Source organism: Pithys albifrons, chromosome 9 (assembly GCF_047495875.1).
Source record: "Pithys albifrons albifrons isolate INPA30051 chromosome 9, PitAlb_v1, whole genome shotgun sequence".
In the NCBI taxonomy this organism is placed as follows: Eukaryota; Metazoa; Chordata; class Aves; order Passeriformes; family Thamnophilidae; genus Pithys; species Pithys albifrons.
In genome coordinates this window covers 33,035,460-33,061,854 of record NC_092466.1, presented here as the reverse complement: position 1 = coordinate 33,061,854, position 26,395 = coordinate 33,035,460, and the positions used below count along the sequence as shown (strand labels likewise).

General features: G+C 42.1%; 1 protein-coding gene across 1 annotated transcript in view; it reads left to right on the top strand.

Moving 5' to 3' along the window:
• The window catches only part of LOC139675770 (catenin alpha-3-like), a 90,807-nt gene extending 64,731 nt beyond the window's left edge, over positions 1 to 26,076 (top strand). Inside the window, exons 7-8 of the mRNA XM_071563848.1 lie at positions 18,299 to 18,562; positions 25,789 to 26,076. Coding sequence (XP_071419949.1) covers positions 18,299 to 18,562; positions 25,789 to 26,016 — 492 coding nt within the window. The 3' untranslated portion in view covers positions 26,017 to 26,076. The remainder of the gene's footprint in view (positions 1 to 18,298; positions 18,563 to 25,788) is intronic.
• Positions 26,077 to 26,395: the final 319 nt, after the last annotated feature.

The following is a 26,395-nucleotide window of genomic DNA, read 5'->3' as shown; positions in this document are numbered from 1 at the left end:
TTTGTAACCTTAGTTGAGAATATTTAGTTATTTTCCAGATGCATAAAAAATTTCTGCCAAGCCTTATTTAATCTGTATTTCCACTTGATATTGGCCCTTCATTATCCATTCTGGGATGTTTGCCCTGCTGATGTTTTTGCCCTTACACCACAGTTTCATTTAGAGCATGTTTTTTCAGCCTGCTTTCTGAGCCTCATTTGTCATGGGGTTAAAGGCCATGCCAGAGAAATGGAACATGTCATTGTCACCTGCTTCTTTTAGTAGCACACCCGTGGTCCTGTTAGAGAAAGAAGTGAGACTGTTTGAGCCAACCCAAATTAGCTCAATTCACTTGTCAGGTTTCTTTTCCTGAGCTTACAGTTGGTTTTATTTCCCCCCCCCCCGAAATACAGTTACATTTCTCTTTCATTACTCATCCCTGTTTTTCTTCTTTTTAGGAAATCCTCACTTTTAAGGACGGATTTTTTTCTTCCTAATTCTCCAGTTACCTCATCAATACTCTAGCAGGGTCTCAGTTTAATCACAGATGACTCTCAGGCTTCATGGGGGTATGAAGGGATGAAACTACACAGGTTTAGGTAATTTGAAAGATAAGTATTCTTTAATGTGTTTAAATATTAATCTGAAATCTTATTATTGTCTCCTGATTTTAAGTAATGATTGCAGCAGATTTTTCAAGTCATGTCTGAACAAAAACAAAGTAGTGAAAATTTTGTCTTTCACAATATAATCTGCCTCTAGAGATTTCCCTCCACTGCTCCAGCACATCAACTTCCTCCTACTACATCAGCGTTTCCAGAACCTCTTCTTGTCATGTTTGGTGTCCCTGGGTAGTTGAAGTTCATTTTACATTTTGCCAGTATTGATTTTTGTGCTTTACATGTTTGTGTTACTCTTTTAGATGTGATTGTGTTAATCTGACCTAGTTTCTGTTCTGATGAGGCTCCTGCCTCCTCCTGAGAAGCTAAAGCAATATTTGAGGATTAATCTGTTTGGTCTTTTTCTCTCCATTTCCCACAGTGTGACTGTCACAGGCCACTCTGTGTTTGTCCAAGTTGTCTTTCTTCTAATCCATCCTTTTAATTTTGTTAAAGGAAAAAAAGCAGCCAGAATTGTATCATGGCAGAGTAAAAGGAGTGAGTGTCAAAATTAGTTACTGGATCTATTTTTTTCAGCTTGTTACCCACTGAAATACTTCTGAGTATGTTAAGAGCTTTTTTTTTTCCTTTCAAGATTTAAATATTGTGAGTAGCTCATTGCAACATGACTGTGCATAAAGTCAGGTGGGGGTTGGTCTCTTCTCCCAGGCACTCAGCAATAGGACAAGGGGGCACGATGGGCTCAAGCTCTGCCAGGGGAAATTGAAGTTGGAGAGCAGAAAAACATTCTTTGCAGAGAGAGTGCTCAGGCATTGGAATGGGCTGCCCAGAGAGGGGGTGGATTCCCCTCCCTGGAGGTTTTTCAACTGAGCTTGGCCGTGGCACTGAGTGCCATGATCTGGTAAAGGGACTGGAGTTGGCCCAAGGGTTGGACTTGATGATCTGGGAGGTCTTTTCCAACCCAATCCATTCTATGACTCTTAATGAAGCAGTAACATAATGTAATTTAGTTGCTGTAGCACAGCCATCTGACCTTTATTGTGATAATAAACTGTAAATGCAAAAGTATAATGCTCTTCAAAGCACATGCTTGTGATTTAGAGTTGTTTGCAGCTGCCACAGTAGAGAAGTAGTTCTGTGTAGCTATAACTGTAATTACTCTTACCCCTGAAGGTGAAACTTTCACCAAACAACTGCAAGCAAAGAGGTTTCAAAAAGGTTTGCAGCATTTGAGTGGAGCATTGAGTCCTACAGGAGTTAATCTGTTTGTGCTGGTGTATAGAACCATAGTCCTGAACAAAAAAGGTGTCTCTCTGTAAGAACTGGGGATTCAGTGCACTAAGGTGGGAAGTGGAAAATATGGGAATTTAATTTTGATTATTTCTGCATATTTTATATGTAAGGCTGCTTTTGATCTGTTGGCTGTGTTAACTACACCACATTGTGAGCATATGGCTCTTGGCTTTTCATAACTACCATCCTGAATTGTCTGCTCAAAGCTGAATGCCTTCTATTCTTTTCAGAGTGATTTGTTTTTCTCTATGAACTGGATGACAGAAAGATGATAAGCTCATTACCTGTGGTTTTTCTAATGAGCTGTCTTGCTTTGTGGTTTGTGTGAACTATCAGCTGAAAGTCTTACATTCCTTTTAATAACTAAACCTTTTCTAAAATAAAAGTCTGGCCAATTCTGAGAAATCCTTGTAAGTGATAGAATGATTTTTCTTTTAGGATTCATTACTGACTTGGAAGGTTTGATTAGAGTGTTTGACGAACTCTTTGGCCCAAGGGCTTCATAACATTTTGTGGGGCCTTCATTTGAAGTCCAGAGGTTCAAATCTGACTTTCCCCTGATGATTAGAGATGACACTTAACAGTTGATCTCTGTCCTGCTGACAGTCATGTCAGTCTGTTTATTAGGCTACCAATGCCCACATAGCAATTATTTCAAATACAATGGAAACTATGTCTCTAGTCCCACAGAGGCTGATGATGTCACTCATGTTTTCAGACAGATTTATGAAGTCCTTTGCTAGATCAGAACCTGAGTAATAAGAGAATGACATCAGTAGTGAGGAAGCACAAAGTCTCTCATGAATCAGGTTGCTTTGTTATCTTGAAGAAGGTATTTGTAAAAAATGTTCCTTGTAGAAAAAAGAATTAGTATTAATGGCTTTGGAACAGTTTGTCCCAGTGTTGATGGATGGATGGATAGATGGATGGATGGATAGATAAGCTCTTGGGAAATTCTGTACCTCTCCCTGGAGAGAAACTTCAGAATAAATTATTACTTGACCTAACAGTAAAGTTTGGGTCAATTCTTTGAGGATAAATTATTCCTCATTTGAAGGTCGTGCTGTGGCTGGTGTTGTTTCCAGCTCAATGATTAAAAGCTTAGGCACCCTCTTCACTTTCTCCTGGATTGGTGCCCTGTGTGTAGGAACTGAGGCTGAGCCTGACAGGGACCCACAGGGCAGTACCTTGGACTGTGCATTGATAAGGAGCCTTTATAAAGAGCAGGACAGTAATAACATTCATCTTTTGGTTTAGTTCTCTTTAGGAAGCAAAATACTACATTTTTAAGCAATTTTTCTTTGTATGTCACAAGTAGCTAAAACTTATTGATTTATCTCTTGAAGTTCTTTATTTTTTTCCTTTTTTCCCTCCCTGTTTTATAGCAGGAAAGAATGTTGAGAAGTGAAAGGCTGGGGAAACATGGACCTGGGCAGGCATTGTTTCTGTCTGGGTTCCAGATGCACAGAAGGGTTCTGTGCTTCTCCTTCAGTCTGGAACCCTCTTCTCATGAGAGGAGAATTGTGGAGATAATGCAAGTTTGTTTCCCTTACCTTATAAAACATTACTAGTTGGCTGTGTAGTTTTCTCATACTGGTTGCTTTTTTTCTGGCAAAAATATTCATTTATACCATTTTTTTTTTCACAATTTACTGAAACTTCGTTTTCAGATAAAATGTATATTTAGGTTTTGGTAGTTGTGTAATTACTGTAAATGGTCATGAAGGATCAGGAATTTTCCTTGCATTGTAGTTCCCACTGAATGCAACATCCAAATGCTATAGAAAGAATTTTGTTTTGATAGAAAAAATCATAGAGGTTTTAAATTGCTTTCTTCTTGATTATCTGAGGAGACTATAATTAACAAAATTCTTTTCCAGGGTAACTATTATAATGTGGTTGGATTTTTGGCAGTTTCCTACTCTTACTGTGGCATTAACAGGCTGAATCAGCAACAGATGTGAACACATTTCAGTGACTTCCACAAACCTGAGTTTTCAGGGTTAGCTGTTCAATAGAGTGCTCAGAAGAATTTCAAATGTTTTGCATTTGGGACATTTTTCTGTGCTGAAGTGATTGATGAGACTAATTTTAAATCTAGAAGTTGTCATTCTGTGACTGCTTAACAAGGACAAATTATTTTTGTCTTAGTTAGAAGCAGAGTTGTCTAAAAAGCAGGAAAAATAGTTAATAACAGACATGCCACAGCTGCTGTGTGGGTGGTGTAAGTACAGAATGCAGGTATATATGCTTGTTAAATAGCTTTTTGGAGTGGCTTTTTGTTGTTGTTCTTGTTGCTGTTACCACTTTAACAAGAGAATAATTTCTATGCTAGTTTCCTAATACAATTTCCAGTTTGGTCCCAAATCTTTAGAGAGAAATTGGATGAAGAGCATTAAAATTACTTTGAAGGCTTGGGCAATTTTGATACAGATTTCTTGGTTTCAGAGGATGGTTCGTAAAAAAATAACCAAACAACCCAACCCCAAACCAAAATAACAGTAAAACATCAAACTAACTCACAAAAAACTCACCAGAAAAACCCCAACACGGAAAGAACCCCAAACCCAGGAAATACATGGCTGCTTAGAATGAGACAGGAGTAGTTTTTTACTGATACTTGATTGGTGTGAAAAATGGTTGAAGGGAAGGATTATTTAGCTTTGGAGGAACCTGGTTGCCAAGGTGCTGTGGGACTGCATGTGTAGAACCTTCCTCACTGAGTATCACAGGCTGTGGGGTGAGCTCACGGTCCAGATGGCCTGTTTGGAGCCCCCAAACACTCTGGGGGCTGCCAGTGCTCCAGGTGGCTGCTGCTCTGTTTGGGCCACTGCTCTCTTTGGGACACTGTTCTGTTTGGGACACTGTTCTGTTTGGGACACTGTTCTGTTTGGGACACTGTTGGGCTCTCCATTGGGTGGCTCCTGTGCCAGCTGCAATTCTTTCCATTTCTGTACTGGTTAAAAGCAACGAGATCTATCTATCTTATCTATCCATCTATCTTATCTATCTAGCCAGCTTAGCTATCTATCTTATCTATCTATCTTATCTATCTTTTCTATCTATATAGTTAATTATTAGTATTATCATTATTATCATTATTACCACCACCGTTATGGACGTCCTGGGAATGTCATGTACATTTAGGAAGCCTTCCAAAGATTGCTGCAGTCCTGCTGCCTGCTGTTCCATTCATTTCCCCCCCTGGGCTGGTTGTACTTAAGAGAACTAACAGCAGAATCTGTGGCTGAAGGGGTGTATCCCTCTGCTCCCGCTTCCCTTCCTCCTTCCCAGGTAGTTTGTTGTACCTGTGCATGGCACGAGCTGTCCCTGCAGTGCCAGGAGCAGAGGCAGGGACAGCAGGGCCTGGATGCTGAGGCTCTGCTGCTCTGCACTCCATGGACAGTTGTCCAGCAGAGGAAGGGACATCCTTTCCCCCTTCTCTGTCTCTGACTCTGCAGTTGAGCTCTGTGTGGTCACACACTCCAAATCCATTGCAGGGAGGTGATGCAGAAAGGATTTTTGATTGTTTGATTTTCACATTTTATAGATTTTAGGAACACTGTAGCTGTAGCAAAAGTAGATCTAGTGTGTTAATATTTCTAGCAGCTTGAGTTTAATGTCTTTCTATTGCTACCCCTGTCCCAGAACAGAGAGCTCAAATTCCTTGGCTGTTTAGTGTTTTTTTCAAGAATATCAGAAGGAGGCAAACACAGGGCAGAGTGACCCAGAAGTCAGAACATTGGAAGAACTCCAGCAGCCTGAGGAAGAGAAGGACTGGTGAAGAGAAGGTCTCACCCACCCCAGACTCAAATCCTGAGGGGTGGAACAGGGGTGGGACCGCGGCAGAAAAAAGGTTGAACTGGAGATGTGTAAGGTAATGATTGGATGGATCATATTATAAAAGCCATGGAAATTAGAGCTTGTCGATGTATTCCTGGGTGAGCCTGGGTGCTCATTAATGTCACTACCCTCTTACCTCCTACCAAAATTTGGTTTGGAGTCTTTCTTACAGACTTTTCAGGCATCAGAGGACACCCGTGGCACTCACTTTCAAAATACACAACTGCACTCCACATTCATGCTGAAAGAACTTTATGTTGGAAATGCTGGGACTTGATCCCTAAGCAAGAATCACATCTTCAATATTGTGCAAAATTTGACTATCACAATGAAATCCAAAAGATTTGTTCCCTTTCAGGTGGCAGTTCTGCTTCTCAGTTTTGAAGATCAGGTCTCTGAAGGATTACACTTGTTAAAAATTCTGTTCACTTTTCAGAAATGACGTTCTAATAATAATCTAAAAAGTAAATTGATTAGATAGTCATTGAGCATGATTTATCTTTTTAACAGTGAGGTATTGTCTTGTGAAAAAGTTTTAATGCTGCGTTAATATATCACAAGAATGATCTAGAAGAAAGGAAAGATTTCAGAAAGGTTATTTTCATGTTAAATAAACTTTCCAAGACAAAAGAACTCTGCTGCAGTTTTTATATAAATGGAATTCACAGTCCTTAAATTATAAGATGATATGTCTCAGCAACCTGGGAAATTACACCACTCCTCCAGAATTATAAATGAAAAGCTCTATGGATACTTGTAAATCTTGGAATTCGTGAGTGTGCTGCAAGCAAAAGACTGGTACTGTGATGAGATGAAAGTAATTAAATTTAAATTAATTGGGCAATACTTAGCTAGTCAGTGGAAGAAATGCCTAAGTCAACTCTCAAAAAAAAAGATACAGAAAAATAAGAGTCTGTTGATGTTTGATGGTATTTTATTCACATTTTTTCCAAAGGTAATGGAAAACTGTAGGTTCATTTTTAGCACAGGATTCATCTCAGAGGAGCGACTGCTGGTGAGAAGCACATGGGGGCCCAAGGTCCTGATGCTGAACTGTTCAGCACTTGCTGGGCACATGAAGTTAAGTTTCTGCATGAAATGTGAAAAAAATGAGTATTTCAAGCCTGCATGTGTCGGGTTGGTTTCAGCTTGACGGTTTGGACATACAGAACACAGTGTTGGACAGACTGATTTGAGATGAAATCTAAAATACTGGTCTGTGTCTCTGGGAGTGGGTTCAGTGATGGGTGCTCACTCTGCTCCCAGAGGAATGTCTGTTATTCCTTTACACACAGGTGGAGGGAAAAAAGGAGTCTGGGGCAGAGGAAGGCAAGGGGCAGAGAGGCTGAGGTGTTTGTGACACTTGGGATGTTGGAATCCATTCCTGCCTTGTCAGGAGGGACTGCTGTGCTTCCCTGCCAAGCCACGTGCCCTGAGGAGCTCTCTGGAATGTTGGAATCCATTCCCCTCTTTCTCAGGAGGGACTGCTGTGCTTCCCTGTCAAACCAGAGCTCTCAGGGATGTTGGAATCCATTCCCCCCTTTGTCAGGAGGGACTGCTATGGTTCCCTGTCCAACCACATGCCCCGAGGAGCTCTCAGGGATGTTGGAATCCATTCCCCTCTTTGTCAGGAGGGACTGCTATGGTTCCCTGTCCAACCACATGCCCTGAGGAGCTCTCAGGGATGTCGGAATCCATTTCCCCCCTGTCAGGAGGGACTGCTGTGCTTCCCTGTCAAACCACATACCCTGAGGAGCTCTCAGGGATGTTGAAATCCATTCCCCCCCCCTGGTCAGGAGGGACTTCCTGATGACCTCTGTACTGCTCTGCTCCATCTGCTGTTACTTCTGCATGTTGACTTCAGGCTGTTCACACCTTTTCCCTTCAATTAGTGTTCCTGCTCTCTCCTTTCTCATCCATATTTTCTTCCTCCTTATTCCCTTATCTACATGTGTTTTCCCCCTCATATTTGCTTCCTCCAATGTGATTGGGACACAGACTCTGACACACAGTCTCTCTTGTTCTCAAGAATATGTGAGGACTGGAGGGAATCCCTTATTTATGTACTGTGTGATGAAAATCAACAAACACAGCAGTGTGGAGTCTTTGGTGGATACAAATTATAAAAATAGAAGAGTCTATAGGCAGCAAACCATCAGGCTAGCATGGCAATTACAGGTAATTGCTTTAATTCTGTAGAGTTTTGCTTTTATTCTGTGCTAAATGGCCAAGCTTTGCACTGAGTGACTGACTGGAAGAATAGTATGTGATTGCTTCAATAACATGTCCTGTAATTGGTAGGGAGGAATAACTTACTTGCTTAAAGAAGAGTTTTAAAAACCAATTTAGTGAAAATTGCTTTTTCCCATTGAGTTTGTCACACAGAGTTAAGGATAAAAAATATTTTCAGTGTGACAAAAATAGGGAAGATCTGGGGATACCATTCCTGCTCCCTCATCTCGTGCACCGTGGCATTTACACGATGGGGCTCCTTTCCCAGAGCAGAATCCCAGGACCATGAATCCTGAGGTTTCTTCTCTCTGAAGAAAGTGCCCTGGCCATTATACTATAATGTTTTGTACTTCATATTTATTGTTGCAGCTTTCCATGAGAGTAAAGGAAGCAAATTTTAATTCAGTTTTTCAAAGAAATGCAAATACTGTGTTTTCTGCAGAAAATGCTGCTCAGGCTGTATTGATGGGTATGAATGGCTTTCCTTAGCCCTTAGGTTGAGAGTGCCTGAACCCATCTTTTCTGTAAACAACCAAAACATCAAATAACCAGAAACAAACAGCCCTCCTCAGATACCTGATGGGAGAAGTTTTAGCCCAACCTATTCATTTGTCAAAATTGTGAACAGCTGAAAGCAGGAGTTTTATAATGGCAAATGTTACACAAACCAATGCAGAGTAAGCCAATTTATTTTTCACACTTTGTATCTCACCTGCAGTTTGTGGTTTATTTTTTCTTTATGAAGTTTCTCCAGACTTACTGGAATTGGAAGTTCTACTTGGAGAGAGGGTAGAGGAGAGATATATGAAAATGTCTTCCTCTTGGTCTGTCAGATTTTCAGAATATGGGGAGTTAGCCTTTAACCATGAGAGGTTTTGCATAACCTTATTAGTAGAAGCTCCTTATCATTTGTGTAAAAACACTGGTCATAGAAATTAATGTATTCTATTAAAGCTTATTTTCCTGAGGGCTTTATAAGAAAAAGAGTAAGTTGCTTCAAAGCAAGAATTGGATACCACAGAGGAAAACTATATTAAAACAAAACCTGTGAACTCAAAAACTGCTCAAGCAGTTTAATTAGATGAATCTCTCTGTGTTCTGATTAATCAGTATTCTTCCCTATTGTTACTATAATTAAAAAAGGACAAAAATGAGGAAAACAACCCCACTAATTGTGTTAATTTTTAGCCATTTACAGAAATTTTCCTCTTCTAGCGAAAATACTGAATTATAAGGACAAATTATGAGTATAAGGAAAGGCACTTAGAGGTTTCCATTTCTTTTAGATGAGTTAAAAAAGTAGGGAATTCAGCCTGTGAGCAGGTGAGGGATGTCTGTCCAAGCTGCTGCCCCTGCTGTGTGAGGCTCCAAGATGTTCAGCAGTTCTTTCTTTCAGGGCAGGAGCACTGTGGGCTGTTAGTGGGGAGATTTTAGCAAAGTGAAGCAGAGATTGGGTTGTTTCTGGTGACAACTTACCAGTTGTGGGTTCCTATTTTGTCCTTTAGGAGACACAGTGCAACGTGGTCCATTAAAGGACCCTTTGGTTAAGGTACAAATGCCAGTTCCACAGTGTCAGGGGATTCCTCATCAAATTCTCCCTCATGTGCTTTAAACTGTGGCTGCTTTCCACTGCTTTTTAATTGTGTTAATGAGAGTCATTAATTGTGCTGAACCCAGAGATCCACACCAGGTAATACCATGTACTTACAAAGAGGGTTCCTGTTTTGTTTTGTGGTGTTGTGTGTCTGGTGCAGGGGTAGGGCTGAATTCTGACCAGCCTGATGGGCTTTCATATGGCTGAACCTCTGACAGGTTAGAGATCTAGGGATAGATTAGGTTTCAGCTTAGAAAAATGGAAATTGTGTGCCACAACTTTTCTGACTTTCTGCAACACAAATCACAATGAAATGTCTTAGGTCAGTTCACTTCAGTTGTGTGTTTTCATGGGAGCTGGACACCTTATTACTTACTTATTTAGGGTTCAAGAAAACAGCATTTACCACCTTCACTGCTGTATAAAAAATGCACTGTGGGGTTGGCTGTCACTGGCTGTGAGACCAGGAACACATCATGTCCTGCTGAGTCATTTCAGCTGTAAAAGTTGAGTCATTTCAACTGCAAAAGTTGGTAACTGACATATAAATTAAAAAGGGAGTTTAAGGTACTGTTAACAGACAGGAGTCTCCTAAGGCAGTAGATGTGCTAGGCAGTGCACTTCCATGCTGATCTCAGCATTGAATGAGCTGTTTGTTACACCTTCCCTTTGGTTCCATGGATTTTGAGATCATTTGTGATAGTAAAGATGCTATTACAGGCTGTCTGTTTGTTTGTTTTGTTTTGTTTTAACAAATATCTGTTGTCAGAAAACAATCAGAAGTTGTTTTAATTTTCTGAATTGAATCCACAGGTTGATTAGAGGTACTTCCTCGCTAGTGAAAGATTCAGATCTGATTCATACTTTAAAAATCAGTTCCTTGGTGTTCACAAATAGAGAGTCACATGTATCTCCTGGGTGGGCTTGTGACTTTGGGATGCAAAACTTTGAACTTTTGCCATAAATGAAAGACATTCTGCAGCTTTTAGATACTGGTTACGGTATATCCTGTTTTTATAGCTACTGTGTTAAACCTCCTATTTTTATAGTGTGTTGGGCCATGCTCTGGGGCTGGTCACTGTGAGGGCAAGTGCAGGATTCTCTCAAGTAGCAGCTGGAGTAGGGGAGTGTGCCATGGTGGTTGTCAGTGCTGTGGGTAGGGATCACAGAATCACAGAATCATAGAATGGATTGGGTTGGAAAAGACCTCCGAGATCATCAAGTCCAACCCTTGGTCCAACTCCAGTCCCTTTACCAGATCATGGCACTCAGTGCCACGGCCAATCTCACTTTAAAAACCTCCAGGGATGGGGAATCCACCCCCTCTCTGGGCAGCCCATTCCAATGCCTGAGCACTCTCTCTGCAAAGAATTTTTTTCTGCTCTCCAACTTCCATTTCCCCTGGCAGAGCTTGACCCCGTGCCCCCTTGTCCTATTGCTGAGTGCCTGGGAGAAGAGACCAACCCCCACCTGGTCAGAACTTCCCTTCAGGGAGTTCCAGACAGTGCTGAGGTCATCTCTGAGCCTCCTCTTCTCCAGGCTAAACACCCCCAGCTCCCTCAGCCTCTCCCCACAGCACTTGTGCTCCAGTCCCTTCTCCAGCCTCGCTGCTCTTCTCTGGCCCCGCTCCAGCCCCTCAATCTCTTTCCTGAACTGAGGGGCCCAGAACTGAACACAACCCTCAAGGTGTGGCCTCCCCAATGCAGAGTCCAGGGGAAGGGTCACTGCCCTGGGCCTGCTGGCCACGCTAGTTTGGATCCAGGCCAGGATCCCATTGGCCTTCTTGGCCACCTGGGCACACTGTTGGCTCCTGTTGAGCTTCCTGTCCCTCAGTCCCCCCAGGTCCCTCTGCCTGGCTGCTCTCCAGCCACTCTGTGCCCAGCCTGGAGCGCTGCAGGGGGTTGGTGTGGCCAAAGGGCAGGACCTGCACTTGGTCTTGTTCAACTTCATCCCATTGCAATCAGCCCATCTCTCCAGTCCCTCCAGATCCCTCTGCAGAGCCCTCCTGCCTTCCAGCAGGTCGACACTCCCTCCCAACTTGGTGTCATCAGCAAATTTGCATCCTGAGCAAACCCCAGCTGTGTAAACCTTTGCACTGAGCTTTGCCTCTTGTGGGTTTGTGTGGCAGAGGCCTGGTGTGTAGGATCAAAAATCTCACAGTGCTGTCTTTTGCTGATCCTATCAAGGCATGCACTATGTGAGATATAATGTGCTAATCATTATCTTGTTTCACATTTGTGTCATTAAACTCTCCTGGTGTGTATGGTTTTTGACTTAGTTTACAGTGGTAAGAATTAGTTGGGGGTGTGCATTGAGCAGGGAAGGTGAATTAAATCCCTCATCTAAATAGAATCTATGCAAGGGTAGTTTCTAATTTTGATAGGAATGTTAAAAGGAAGAAATCAAGTTGTGTGTTTGCAGCATTCCTTGTCAGATTCTGATGCTGTAAATTATACAGTTGTTCTTCCTCTGTATGGATTTTGTAGTACTCACAGCGATTTATGGGTCCAGAGTGCAGCTGCTGCAAGTCATTTATTCTCAGTTCTGTATTAAATCTATCACATATAAATGCATTAACATTCAGTACAGAGCTCAAGGGCTTATGGCAGTTTCTTTCTTGCTCCGAGTTGCTGTCCTGGAAGCATTTGCAACCTATGCAGAAAACAAAATTAAAAAACTTAAATTGATATACAAAGGAACTAAACCCCAACAAAAACAAAAGAGAGGATTGTCCATGATAAATACTTGGAATCAGCTCATTTTACAGTTTAAGCTGAACAGCAAAAACAAAACCTACTGTTAACATTTCTGAAATTGGTAATGCTAATAAGCTTGTTTTGATGGATTAGCACTTCAGTGCCATTTGCTTGAGTGCCACTCTTTTTGCATGTCAATTGGACGTGTCTTCAAGTTACAGAAACTTAATATTCCCTGCAGTGTTTGAATTGTGTGCATCTTGAGAGAGTGTGTGAGGCTGTCATTGAGTGACTTGATTGATTCAGCTTGGTTTAGTTTTGGATTTTTTTAATTAGAAAAAAGGAAACTAGATTATTTTAAATATTTGAGAAGTATTTATGATTAGTGTTAAAAAAAGTTATACTCTATCTGGAGTTTGACAGAAGAATAAAAGCCAGGGCCATGAATATTTATTGAGTATGTAATCTGTGAGAAAATAATGGCTGGAACAGGCTGGCTGATATGAGTCCTGTACCTGTTTGTTGTTGATGATTTTCCATCTTTCATACTAAGATATTAAATCCAGGAATATTGAACTGTGCTTTGTTCAGGATGAGCAGAAACTTGTACCTTGAGGCACTTGAGCTGGTTCTTTGGAGAGGGAGATCCTGAACTCCTGTGGCAGGTGGAATATGTTTGACATGCTTGCTTGTATCAAAAGAAGGCTAAACCAGAACAGGCCAATGTAAGAGATCTGTTTGTTTGTTGTCTGTGTATCAGGGGCAGAGCTCATGGACTGTGCAGAACATGATCCTCCAGCACTAACGGTCTTACTAAGTTATTTCTAAGTATCTGAGCACCATGAAATCAGAGGATGAAACAAATTTTCAATCTAATAAATAGCTCCAAATCCTTTTAATTTTAAAACCTCAAAAAAGCAAGTCAAAAATGATCATGTGTGTTACTATGAGAGTTTAAAATCGTAGAAATAAATAATTGTGGGTAAGTGCCATTCTGCCACATTTTTCAGTGAGTCAACTTCCACTGAAAAAAATCCAGGTCCAAACATTTTCTGAGAGCTTTAGCTGCCTTTGTCTGTGCACTGCACTCTACATGAATGTTGGTCTTTATATTTTCCCTGCCTTTGAAATCATTACAGTATTGAGTTTTGCTGGATGTATTTTACTTTGGGTTTATTGTAAAAATGTTTACAGAATAGTTTTAACCTGTTGTTTCTCACAAGTGCCAGTTTTCAGGTGTCTTTACTCCTGTGAAAGAAGTCAGGTCCTACTTTGGCATCTCTTTTGAACAGCCTGCTTTGTCTGCAGGATCTGCACTGTTTGCCTTGTATTTGTAGGTGCATTTGCACAAATTCTTGTCTATTGAAAACTGTGACAGGCTGCTCTAATATGAAGTTTTATATTAAATTATAAATTATCTCGACTGCTGGAAATACGTGTCATTCTCTGAACTCTTTTCTCTCAAGGGTGGATGTGAACCAGCAGATTATTTGGCTTAAAGTGTAAAATGGAATTTTAAACAGCCTGGTCAAGCTATGACTGGCAGATAAAACAGGCCTTTGAAACAAATGGTTACACCTACCACCTCTTCAGCTTTCTGCAAAGAGATCTCTCTCCAAGCCATAATGAAAGCCAAGTGCTGAAAACCAAGCAGGTTTAGGTAGGAAAAGAAAATTATGCCATGAAAACACTGGACTTCTGAACATTTTTAACTGTATTTGACAGCAGCATAAAGAGAAAATATTCCTTAGGTAGAAATGTTAACAAAGGAAAAATTGCTGCTTTCCTTATTAAATTCCATGAGAGGACTGTAGGCTGCAGCTGCCCTACTTCTGAATGTCTCTGCACTGCCTGTCCTGCTTGCAGGTGCCTGGGACTCTGTGAGGTTGGGACATTGCCAACTCCTTTCCCTCCATTATTCCTTCATCTTAATCTTCCTGACACTTTCCCACTCTCACTTTTGTGCTGTATGTCCCCCGTTCCCTGTTTTTCTCTCTTTAAATTAATCTGTATTTCTGCTGAATTCCTCACTCTCTTTTCCCTCACCTCCTCTCATCTTTGTTACCATCCTCTTTGACACCAGATAAGCCCTCCTGGAGGTTCCTCACTCCTGAGCCCTCTCCCTGATGGATGGTTCCTGCTCTAGTTCTAGGCAAGCTCGTTGATGAAAAATGTGGCTATAACTGAGCTAGGATAAAACCTTTGTGAGGTAATATATTAATTTTTACAGGGAAAAATTGCTTTGCTACCTTTCCAAATCTACTGCTTCATCTGGGAGACTGAAAGTTAGCAGTGGGGTTTGGAGTGCAGGGACCAGATCCTGAAGCAGCAGATACAGCAGTGACAGCAAAGGAATTGCTCTGTCATCAGTAACTGGACTAGAAGTTGCCCAAGTGTGAGACACGGAATATCCAGGAGTAGTTGCACTCTTGCAACAAAGCCATCAAAAGAAAGTGTATCTTCCTCATGTGAACAATAAATTTCTAGCAAATAGTAAATTGGGGTTGTTAGCCTGGAGAAGAGGAGGCTCAGAGGTGACCTCAGCACTGTCTGGAACTGCCTGAAGGGAAGTTCTGGCCAGGTGGGGGTTGGTCTCTTCTCCCAGGCACTCAGCAATAGGACAAGGGGGCACGATGGGCTCAAGCTCTGCCAGGGGAAATTGAAGTTGGAAAGAAAGAAATTCTTTGCAGAGAGAGTGCTCAGGGATTGGAATGGGCTGCCCAGAGAGGGGGTGGATTCCCCATCCCTGGAGGTTTTTCAACTGAGCTTGGCCGTGGCACTGAGTGCCATGATCTGGTAAAGGGACTGGAGTTGGACCAAGGGTTGGACTTGATGATCTCAGAGGTCTTTTCAAACCCAGTCGATTCTATGATTCTGTCTGACTCAGTGTGGAAAAACATGTCAGAACACTAGACATAGTCTGCTAATCTAAAAAGAATTTGGAGTAAGAGGAAAGTAATAAACTATGAAAATAAAAAATAAACAAGCCTAAAGTTCAGTGAAGTAACTGGATGAATTGCAGATGTTTGTAGAGACCAACTTCCTTCTTCAAAGAGCTAGTTGCATTGTTCTGATAATCCAGATATGCAAAAGTTTGATAGAGACATTACTCATTTTTAGCTATTTTTTGGCCATTTGTGAAGATCAGTTTAAGATTATAAACTTTTTTTTCCTTTTCACATGAAAAAACCCAAGGAATTAATTCTTCTTCAAGATGGAAAGGAACAATGGCCCTACAGCCTCTGTTGGGGCTGCCCAAGGCTCAGACCTGAACAACAAAGTAGGGGGAGACCTGAGCTTTTTTTAAAATTTTAAACATGTTACTGAACAAATGTGAGGCTCTTCACAGGTGAATTTACCAGTGCCATGACTCTGAAATGTGACTGTAGGAAAGATGGATTCACTATTTACAACAAGAGCCTGTGTTTAAAAGTAACACGTTTTGGTGAAAAATTCCAGTGCCCTGGAAAAACTGCAGATGCTTTACTGGGGTTACAGGTGCAGCAGTGTTTGGATTTGAACACAGTATCCTTGGACAGTGGTGATTCATTTATATATTGGCTCATTAAAAATGTAAAAATATGTGTTAATACTCTAAAGAAAACTCAGTTTTCTGATTCAGATGATCAGCTGGTTAGACCATTGTCTGCCTCTGTTTAAGGCTCCATCTCTCTCCTCATTTGTTTTTGGTTTTTTGTTTGTTTTTTCTACTGTCTGTCTGAGATTTCCAAGTTAGCCCGAGGAAGTGAGATGCAATCCTATGTCCAATGTGTATCCTGGAGTAAATGAGATTTTAAAAACATAGGACTGGTTCATTTAGTATCAAATGCTCTTTTCTTCAGCCATAAACTTACAAACTTTATGCAGTGAGAAGTGGATACTGTGATGCTTTTGTAAATAATGCATATAGAGCCCAATGCAATGCTAAGGAAAATAATTAGATCTCAGCTTGCTTTAGGGTAGGCTGTGAGAAGTTTTGTGTGCATTTTGTTGTTCATTCTTCATTGTGCCTCTTCTCATCATTTGAAGCTGGTGCCACAGGCTCTGATGTGCTATTTTCCCTTCCTTTTTTATTTTCCTCTGAAATTTAACTATCTCCTTCACACAAGAAATTTTTGCAAGTGTTTTTCCAAAGGACAAAGGTGCAGAAGGAGATTGGGAGAATAAAACAGGGTGGAGTAGGAGGTTCCTTACAATCCTGATGTTGACAGTCTGGTTGTCCCAAAGTCCGTAACTTTCAGCTTTCCCAATAACAGCTCCCAGGCTTGATTCCTGGAAGTGGTTAAATTTGCCTTGGCAGCTGTGCCAGGCTGTGTGCCCCTCGTGTCTGGGCTGGCAGGAGGCAGCAGTGTGGGAGATCACCAGGGATATAATCAGTGGAAAAGTTACTTTAGGAGATGGATTTACTATAAGGACCCACAGGTGACCTCAGCACTGTCTGGAACTCCCTGAAGGGAAGTTCAGGCCAGGTGGGGGTTGGTCTCTTCTCCCAGGCACTCAGCAAAGGACAAGGGGGCACGATGGGCTCAAGCTCTGCCAGGGGAAATTGAAGTTGGAGAGCAGAAAAAACTTCTTTGCAGAGAGAGTGCTCAGGCATTGGAATGGGCTGCCCAGAGAGGGGGTGGATTCCCCATCCCTGGAGGTTTTTAACCTGAGATTGGCCGTGGCACTGAGTGCCATGATCTGGTAAAGGGACTGGAGTTGGACCAAGGGTTGGACTTGATGATCTCGGAGGTCTTTTCCAACCCAATCCATTCTATGATTCTGTGATTCTACAGCAAGAGGACGCTGCCCAATGGGACAATAATAGGGCTGTTCTGAGGTGGATCTATGATGATAATACAGGACTAAAGGACATTGTGCCAAGGAATGGCACAAAGAATAATAGTATGGCTGTTTAAGGGTGTTTTTCAGTTATGCTGCAGTTTAAATAAAGCTGTTATGGCCTCCTATTGTACTTCTCCCTTAGTCATTCCCCCTCCCAGTTCCTTCTTCCCATAACCCCCCAGGGCATTTTCCCGCCCTTTTGTCCATCGTGCTTCCTTATTGGCTGTTGTATCTGGTTTCTTATTGGTCATTAAGTGCATTCTCCTATTGGTTGTTATTCCCACGTTCTGATTGGTGCGTTTCTGGATCCTTTAATTGTCCAGTGGGGATCGAGGAACCCCCCCCTTTTTCTGGAAGCTTCTCTCCGCTGCCCTATATAAGTGAGTGCTCTCCCTCATGAAATTGCTCCTGTTTCACCTTCACTCCTTGTCATGTCCTTGCTTCACTGATCATGAGGGTGTGCTGAGGGGCTTCAGGAAGTGGGGGCTCGTTTGTCTTTCCTACAATCAGTGGGAAACCTCCCCACAGCAGCCCACACAGTGGGGGTTCTGAGGAGATGTGGGGAGGGAGGGGAGGAACAAGATGAGCATGGTGAGATCCCCCAGTGCTCTAAGTGTGTACCCAGCAGGGAAAGAGGAGAAACAGGCTGTGGTACTCCAGAGATGGCTTCTCCCAAGCACCTGTTTAATTTCCATGTGTGCCATGCTTCCTATCCCCCAGGAATGCAGGATTCTCTTCCCTGACCTGCTGTTCCTCTCTGCAGTGTGCTCCGGACTGAGGCTGGTGGGGCAGGGAAGAAAACACAGAATTTGTTTAGCTGCAGCAATTAGACAATGCCTTGCTAACTCTGTCTGCACCTCTGTCCTTCTCTGTTGCTTTTGAAAAAAGACCTGTTTGGGAGGACAGACAGCTGATTCCCAGGCCAGTTTTCTCAGAGGAAAACTGCTTAAAAAGAGGCAGGACATGGACAGTTCATGGTGCTGGTTGTAACACACAATAAAAATTGTGGCTGTTCTACACAGATTTTGTTCATTTCTCATGAGATAAAGATGGTTCAATTGTAAGTACTGTTACAGTCCATTTTCACAGTCTTTGATGAATTTAACTTGATGTTTCCTTAAACAGAGCAGAGATAGAAAAAAAAATTTGTTTACACATTGCATGTGGGTTTTGAAGTGCTTTTAGAAATAAACAGCATGTTCTTTTGCTGACAGGATTTGAAATCCAGCAATCAGCGAGATGAAATTGCTGCAGCACGTGCATCCCTGAAGGAAAATTCCTCTTTCCTACATTCAATATGTTCAGCTTGTTTGGAACATTCAGATGTTGCATCCCTGACAGCCAGCAAGGATTCAATTTGCAATGAAATACAGAATGCTCTCAATGCAATTTCTAATGCTTCCCAAGGAGTTGGAAATAAAATGGAGCAACCCACATCTCGTGCAGCCACCCTTGGAAGTGCACTTGATGAGCTTGAGGTATGTAAACCTGTGAGACTACAGTGCTTGTGGAAAAATGGCTTATTACTTTTTAATAACTATTTATAACATAAATGATGGGCCTAAAGGCATTAGAAATTGGTGCTCTGCTTAGTCTGAGTCTGAATAGTATCACTGGAAATTGTGTCATTGAGAAGGGATCACTTCCTTCCAAAGATCTGGGGATTAAGTGTTGAGTATGTTCAATATTTGAACAGTCAGTTCTGAGTGTGTTGCTGCTGCTGGAGGCAGACAGGCCCTGGGTAACCAGGCAGAAGCCCTGAGTGTAGCTTGCTAATTAGTGATTAGCAGCTGGCAGTGGTCACTGCTGCCCTCACTGCGTTGGAGCCAGTGCCAGGCAAGCTGGAGTCCTTTTCTCTGAAAGGTGTCATTGGGATCATTCTGGAATTTATGTAATTGAACAATCTACAAACCTCATCTTTTGCTTATCATTAAATAAAGTGACATAACCAATATGCTTTCACAAATTCTGCTTTTCTACTCCCATTATTTAAGCAAATACTTGGAGAAAGGCAGCTCTTCCTCTGCTCCTGGCCTCATCCTGGGCTGGGGCACTGCAGTGCACTTTGTGTGAAGCTGGTGCTGCCTGCAGCTGGTGCAGACTGTGGCTGTTTGATTTGTACCCACAGAGATGCCCAAGACACCACGAGCTGTGCTCATGGCAGTGCTCAGGGAACAATAGCTGGCTGCCTGGTATACTGTGCTGCCAAACCTTAGATATAGCATGTGTGATAAAGAACTGGGCTTTGTTTTCCCTTTTTTCCCCCTTCTTAGTGAAGTACTGTAACCAATGCTTAACTGTGTAGTTTTAAAATTTTCCATTCGAAGTCTTGTCCACTCACCATGTTTAGCTGGAACAATCCACAGCTGAGAATCTGTGAGTCTCCACATTGCTTTCATAAATTCTGCATTTCTACTCCCATTATTTAAGCAAATTTTATTGAGAATCAGGTATAAGAAAGACATGGAAGGATGTCCTTCTGGGACAGCCCCCTGGGGAAGTGTCTCTGCACTGGGCCTCTTAGATCAACCATGACTGGAGATGGGATTATCTGTGAGCTCAGCTGGTCTCAGTGGCACATGTGCCAGGCAGAGGGACCTGGGGGGACTGACTGACAGGAAGCTCAACAGGAGCCAAGAGTGTGCCCAGGTGGCCAAGAAGGCCAATGGGATCCTGTCCTGTCCTGTCCTGTCCCTCCTTCTCTGCTCCTGGCCTCATCCTAAACTTTTGTGTGGAGCTTCCCCTTTTTCTCATGGCTGCTCTGGCTCTTACCAGTGTCATTTTCCACTTCCTGCCAAAAATGGTAGAATATCTCCTGTAGATGAGATTCCTGACCATGATCCTCACCTGGGGTAACTGATGTAGGCCCAGATCAACACGAGGAGTAAATGCTTCTAACCACGTTTGCAAATAGGTGTGTTTTTCATTGGAAATTCTTGGGCTTAGCAAATCTCAGTCTCAGGACTCCAATATTGTTGATACATTTTCAGGAGAAATGACTGATGGTAATAGACTTGCCCTAAGATTTTCAATGGAAGATTAAAGAAGTACCCTGGAATATCACACAAATTTTGTGGTGGCAGTTTATTGATCAGAACAGACCTCTCAGTCATGCTGGGAGTTGAATCTGACAGGTCTTTTCCCCCTGAAGGAACAGGCTACAAGAGCACATTACCCATCAGCCCTCCTTACTCCTCACAATGGGTTTTGAAATTGTATTTCTAATCTATTTTCTTAATAAATAGAAGAAAGAAAAGAAACATTTGAGAGTAATACATGATTTGTTCCAATGAGACTCTGAATGACAAATGTATACTTTAAATGAGAGCTATTATTTACCAGGTTTGCTTAGAAATTTCTTTTAAAAAATATGGTGAAGGGGTTGCATTTTCTGACCACAGATAAATTCTTCTTGACAGTATATGAGCAGTACCATTGGAGTGATTTTTAAAATGTAATAAAATACATTATTGTTCTAAAATTTGAGGTTTGTGATAATCGCAGAATGGAAAAAATTGTATTTTGTATTGAATTTGTTTTTTATTTGGAAACACAAGAACGTAGAAGTCTGACTGTTTTAAAAAGCTATTTGTTTATGGTGTTTTAAATGTATTTTTACCTAAGCAGCACAAATGGGAATTGAAGCTGAGTTAGATAAAGCAAAATTTATAGAGCATTTATCTTAAAATGATTTTACGAATTAGATGGTTGTGCTTTTCTGTCTTTACAGAAAGTTCTGTTGGCTAAGGACCTGAAATAACCTTTGCTCCATCTTCTTGTTGCAGATACAGTGCCATGAAATAGATTGATGTAGTAAATAGTCTGTTGGGAACAAATCTCATTAAATGTTTATAGAGTGGAAATGTATCATGGAGCTTGCCCCACAATCTCCTATCTGGATGTTTTGCAATGTCATTCTTCCTTTGCCAGTGCTGGCAGTGGGAAAGTTATTAAAGATTCATAGGTGAGGAAACCACCAGTAAAATTAGAGCAGCTAACTCTTAAATCAGGAGAATCTCAGCAATTCCTCTTAAAGGCTCCAAATAACTACCATGCCATTTATAAACAAACACAAAATGCAACTTTAAAATTTAATTGCATATTACGATCTGTGCAGAGGGTGTGGGTGTGGGTTATCTCCTGCCTTTCACTGCTCTTGCATCTTCGGAATGTCAAGACATTCCTCACTCAGTGATCCAGGTCTTGCATCCCTGACTCTGTCAGCGTATTCATCTGATCTGTGCTCCTTAATGATGTCAAAGGCTGTAAATCAGTCCAGACCTTTTCAGGATACCCATGGTCCCTCTTTTTTCATGCACCAGATGACCAATGGGGGACTAAATAGGGATCTAATCACTCTTTCGAAATGCTCACTGAAGAGCTCAGGTAGCTGACCACTGTTTAGGCTCTTAAAGCAAGACTGTGAGCCTCTTTGTTGCATGTCTGGTGTCTCCTCATTGGTCTGCTGGTTAAAACTTGGTTGTAATAATGCCAAGGTCGTGGGTTCAATCCCCTGTGTGGGCCACTGGTTTAAGAGTTGGACTCGATGATCCTTGTGGGTCCCTTCCAACTCAGAATAGTCTGTGAGTCTGTGTGAGTCTGTCCTGTGTGGATTTACTTATAAATAATTGATGAAATTGTTGGAAGAATTGAATCTGTGGGCAGAGTCTTAACTGTTTATTTTCCTGTTTATTATTGCCTATTTAATACCCTGTTTATTATTTTCCTGTTTATTATTACCTAGATGTTTTTGATTATTAAGTGGTGAACCACAGTAGCATTTTTGCCACTGCTGTTGGTCCACCTTGGCGTGAACCTTTTACAAACTGTCTCCCAAAGGAAGACATTTCTGCCTCTGGTTCATCTGGGAGTTGAAGGCAGTCATTTTTTCAGCTAAAGGGCTAATTGGCTGCAGCCCCCTGGTGTGTTTTAGCCTTCCACAATCAGAGAAGCTGTTTTTTATTGGAGTAACACTTGAGTGTTGCTCTTGGCAGGTGTGCTTTGCATGATGATGGACACTGTACACACAGCCTGGCTCTGAGGGGCTCACTCGGGTCACAGGAGCTCGACAGGGAAGGTGCACATTGAGGGAGGCAGAGTTTCAAATCCCTGACACAAATAAACCTTCCTCCACATCAGAAATGAATGTCCTGACCTCTGGAAATGACTGTACCTTAGAAGGCCTTCCCTTGTCAGAAGATCATTATAAATGAGTCCTTCATGTATAAGATTAGTGTGAACTTCTCCCTTCTGTGCCAGTTAATTATATCGAATTTTTAAAGGTAAATAAACACTAGTGACTAGTTTTATGCAGTTTTACAAATATATATTAATCTGCTAGTTATGGAAGTTGAAGCTGCTGAATTTTTAATTTTGCTGTGTCTGGATATAGCTGAAGTAACAAAGATCTGAATACTGCAGTTTTTTGATGTTTGTTAGGCAGGAAACCACATCCCCTACTGCTGAGAACTATTTGATTCTGCTTTTAAAGTTGCATTTTCTTACTTAGAGAGGTGGCAGCTGAAAGGAATTAATTTACCCTGCACTCAGAGTCCTCAATGGCACTTCATTCCACTTTTTTACAATTTCCTTTACTGCTTGTCCCTAATTTGCTGCCATGCCTGTTGTGTTTGAGGTGTGTGGTAACTTAACCTGCCTCCAGGTAAGTGGGTGCAGTTTTCCTTTGCCTCCAGCCATTCTCTCCCTGTTGTGAGGAAGCCCAGCAAAGGAAAGCAATGAGCAGAAAATGGGTGCCCTATGCTAACAGTTTCAATGTGTCTCTGAGTTATCCTTGGGAACAAATGGTACTGTAGTGCCTTCCCCTTCCAGAACAGTGTCCTCAGGTGCATTTGCTTCCTGCTGTGAGCTGGACTGCTGCTCCCATGGGCCTGACTCCAGATATTGGCAATCAAATAGTTGCCTGCAGAAGCAAAAAGACTTCCTGTGCTGTGGCCTGGGAGAGCCAGTTTGGCTCCATCCACTGCCAGTGAGAGGTCAGGGGATGTAGAGATGCTTCAGAGTAGAAGAGTAGGGCTCCTTCATTCCGGCCAAGTGCTCTTTATTGCCTTTGTGTTTTTACCAGGCCCTGGCAAAATTTCAGCTTTTCTTCTCTCTTGTTCAGAGAAGGCAAAAGTCAGATTTTTTTGTAAGTGTTGGGTTGTTCTCAACTGGCTCCAACTTCTGCAAAAGAGGATGAGAGCAGAGAACTACCTGTTTGCTTTGCTTGCTTGTTGTGAGTGGGCAAACCATTCCATCCCAGTTTGGCTTTGGTTCCATAGTTGTATGTAAAATTCAGATTTCCATGCCCAACCTATTTTTACATCTTTCAATTAGGATTTTATTAATTAGGTTATTATGTTGCTTTATGGATATACAAATAGCTGTGTTTTTCATCTTCAAAATACTGGAGTTCTTTCCTTCCTGCTTACACATAAATTCCTTTTCACTGTTATGTGTGTCTGGATAGGTGAATATTGTTTTGAGAAAATCCAGGAAGTTGGAAATGCGTAGTTACTACTTTTAATCTCTGGTTGTATACACAGGACACCTGACACAGACCCATAAACCATTTTAGTGGTCTGTCCTTTCACTTCCTGGAAGAGATCCACAAACTTAGTTCTAGAATTCTGCAGTGTCTCAGAACAGATAACAGCCAATTGTACCATCAGTAGCACTGCCCTCATTTTTTTGAGATGCTCTGCAGTATTGTGAAGTTCCCAAAATTCAACACTGAAAATATGAATACAGATAGAGATTGAGTAGAACTTTTCCTTGCTAGTCACTGCCTGTGGAAACTGAGGATCACAGTTCATGTAGTCCAGGTCTGTGGTGGATAATCCTAGAACTGCAGGTTCAGAAAGTCTTACAGAGATTGTTAAAGAATGTTCCTTGTCCACTGATTTTATGCATGTTTATAGACAGTCGGTGTAGGGGCTGAAGTGCTGAGTTATTTAGTGCCTAAATAACTAAAATGTGTTTCTCTGCAATGGAGGACTTCAAGGCTAAAGAACAGTAGTGTGGTTGGAATGTTTAGAAACCTACACTGGTCCTGAGTGTTGGCAAATACAAGCTTCCATCTGATCAACACAATAGTGCAGAAAGAGCCTGCAGTGGTTTCCTTTGGAAGTATTCAGATTATGACATCTGATTTTTCTCTGTTTTTGTTTTTTGTCTGCTTGTTTGTTTTCCTGGAGAATCTCTCATGTGTCTCCAAACAAGTATTTCATATTTCAGAAAAGATGGGAGGACTGAACAAAGTCTTCCTTTCCCTAAATCATACCTAATGTGTAAAGAGAATGTTAATAAAACCAACAGGAAAATATTTAAGTGACTGAAGTCCCCTTTCCTTTAATGGGGTTCTAAGATAAACTTTCATTTCTAGCCTGAGCTAGACAGTACTTGCAATTGTTATATGAAATCTAAGTTTAAGAAAAAAATGTTCCAGCATAGAGTTAGTGTGGCCCATAGTGGATAAGCACAGACACGTTCTGATTTACCTGACCTAAATTCCACTTCAGGGTATATGGCATAATCTTCTTGTTTAATACTTCTGAAATGTTGGAACGACCTGTGGATGTAACAGGTGAATGGGTGGAGTATAAGTCTGGGAATCAGAGTCATAATGACACTGTTCCAGATGTTCAGTCACATTAAAAATTAATGGTTTGATTTTCTTTAAATGCTGAAGCTCCAATACACTCTCACATTTCATAAGAATATCACCTCTCCTTTATTTGTTTGGCACACAAATGTTACTAATTTTATCCAGCTGAAAGAGTTTCTTGTTTTTACACTATCTCCTGAAAAGCAAAAGGACACATCTATAGGTCCTTTGAAAAAAAACTATTGTTATGGAAAAGCTACTGCTTTTATCTTTGCACATATTCTGCCTGTTAAAGGTGGCAGCAGTGACTGTAACAGCAAGGGATGGTATTAGACTAAAAATCAGCAGAATTAGACTGCTCATGTAATCTGAACTAACATTCTCAGCTGTGAGCTTGCACTGCTGGTTTTGAGTTAAATCCAGGGGTTCTCCTGCTCTGTGGAAGACTGAAGTTTGGGGGTGTTGAACCCCTCTTTCACACAAAGCTTGGACTGTGGTTTGAGGACTTGATAATATGGACAGTGGGGGTGGTCCCGTGGTGTCATGAGGAGCACTCGACTCTGAATCCCAAGGACCTGAGTTGGAGTCTCAGTGGGACCATCCCCTGGCAGTTAAAGCCTCCCTGCCATCCCATCCCGTCAGATCTCAGGTGCTCAGCAGGGTCAGCCCCGGTCAGTACCAGAGGCTGTGACAGTCCCGAGGACTTCACTGTCACTGTCCAAGCTCGCTCGGCCGTGGCAGATGGACCTCAGGACTGAAACGGTGGGGCCAGTTCTGTGCACGCTGAGCCTCACCTAAAACATCCCTGCCCAAATCTGCGTTCGCAAAGTCTGGCCATACATACAAAATGAACAATTGGCTCAGAAACTGGTGAGATCTGAACGGCAGAGAGAATTTGGGATTGTCTACAAAGCCTCTCTACGCACAGCCCCACAGGGAAAACAGAATCTGCCACGGCCAGAAGTTTGTTGGATACTTGCAGTGGGAAGGGACAGTTGCAAGCCTAGGGAGTCTGATGTCACTGTAGCTCATGCAAGTGAAAAATAATGCAGTCACTGAATTGAGCTGACTTCTCTTAACTGTCCTCCTTATTTTTCCCAGAATTTAATGGCCCTGGATCCCCTGGTGGTGAACGAGGAGACGCTGCGGCCGTCCCTGGAGCAGCGGCTGGAGGCCATCGTGAGTGGGGCGGCGCTGCTGGCGGACTCCTCGTGCACGCGGGACGCGCACCGCGAGCGCATCATCGCCGAGTGCAGCGCCATCCGCCGTGCGCTGCAGCACCTGCTCGCCGAGTGCATCCGCAACGTGAGTGACACGGGGGCTCCATAGCTGCTGGGAAAGCGGGGCTGAGCACGCTGAGAGCTCGGATGACACAGGAGCTGTATTAGCAGGAGGGACAGAATAGCGGTGTCTTGGTCTCGTTCTGGCCTCCCAGCCCTGAGCTGCCCTCCCTTCTCGTCCAGCTCCTCAAAGCAGGGAAAAGGAAAAAGGGAAAAAAAACTTGAAAGAAACTGAGTTAAGTCAGGATATATATATATATATATATATATATATATATATATATATGTATTTCTAAACGTTCACAATTAGATGTATACAATCTGCACCCACAGAGGGAAAAGGGAAGGGGGAAACAGGGGCAAGAAAGAGACAAAACAAAAGCAGTGGGTACAAAAACACCCCCACCTACCCTCCAAGTAAACCAGTA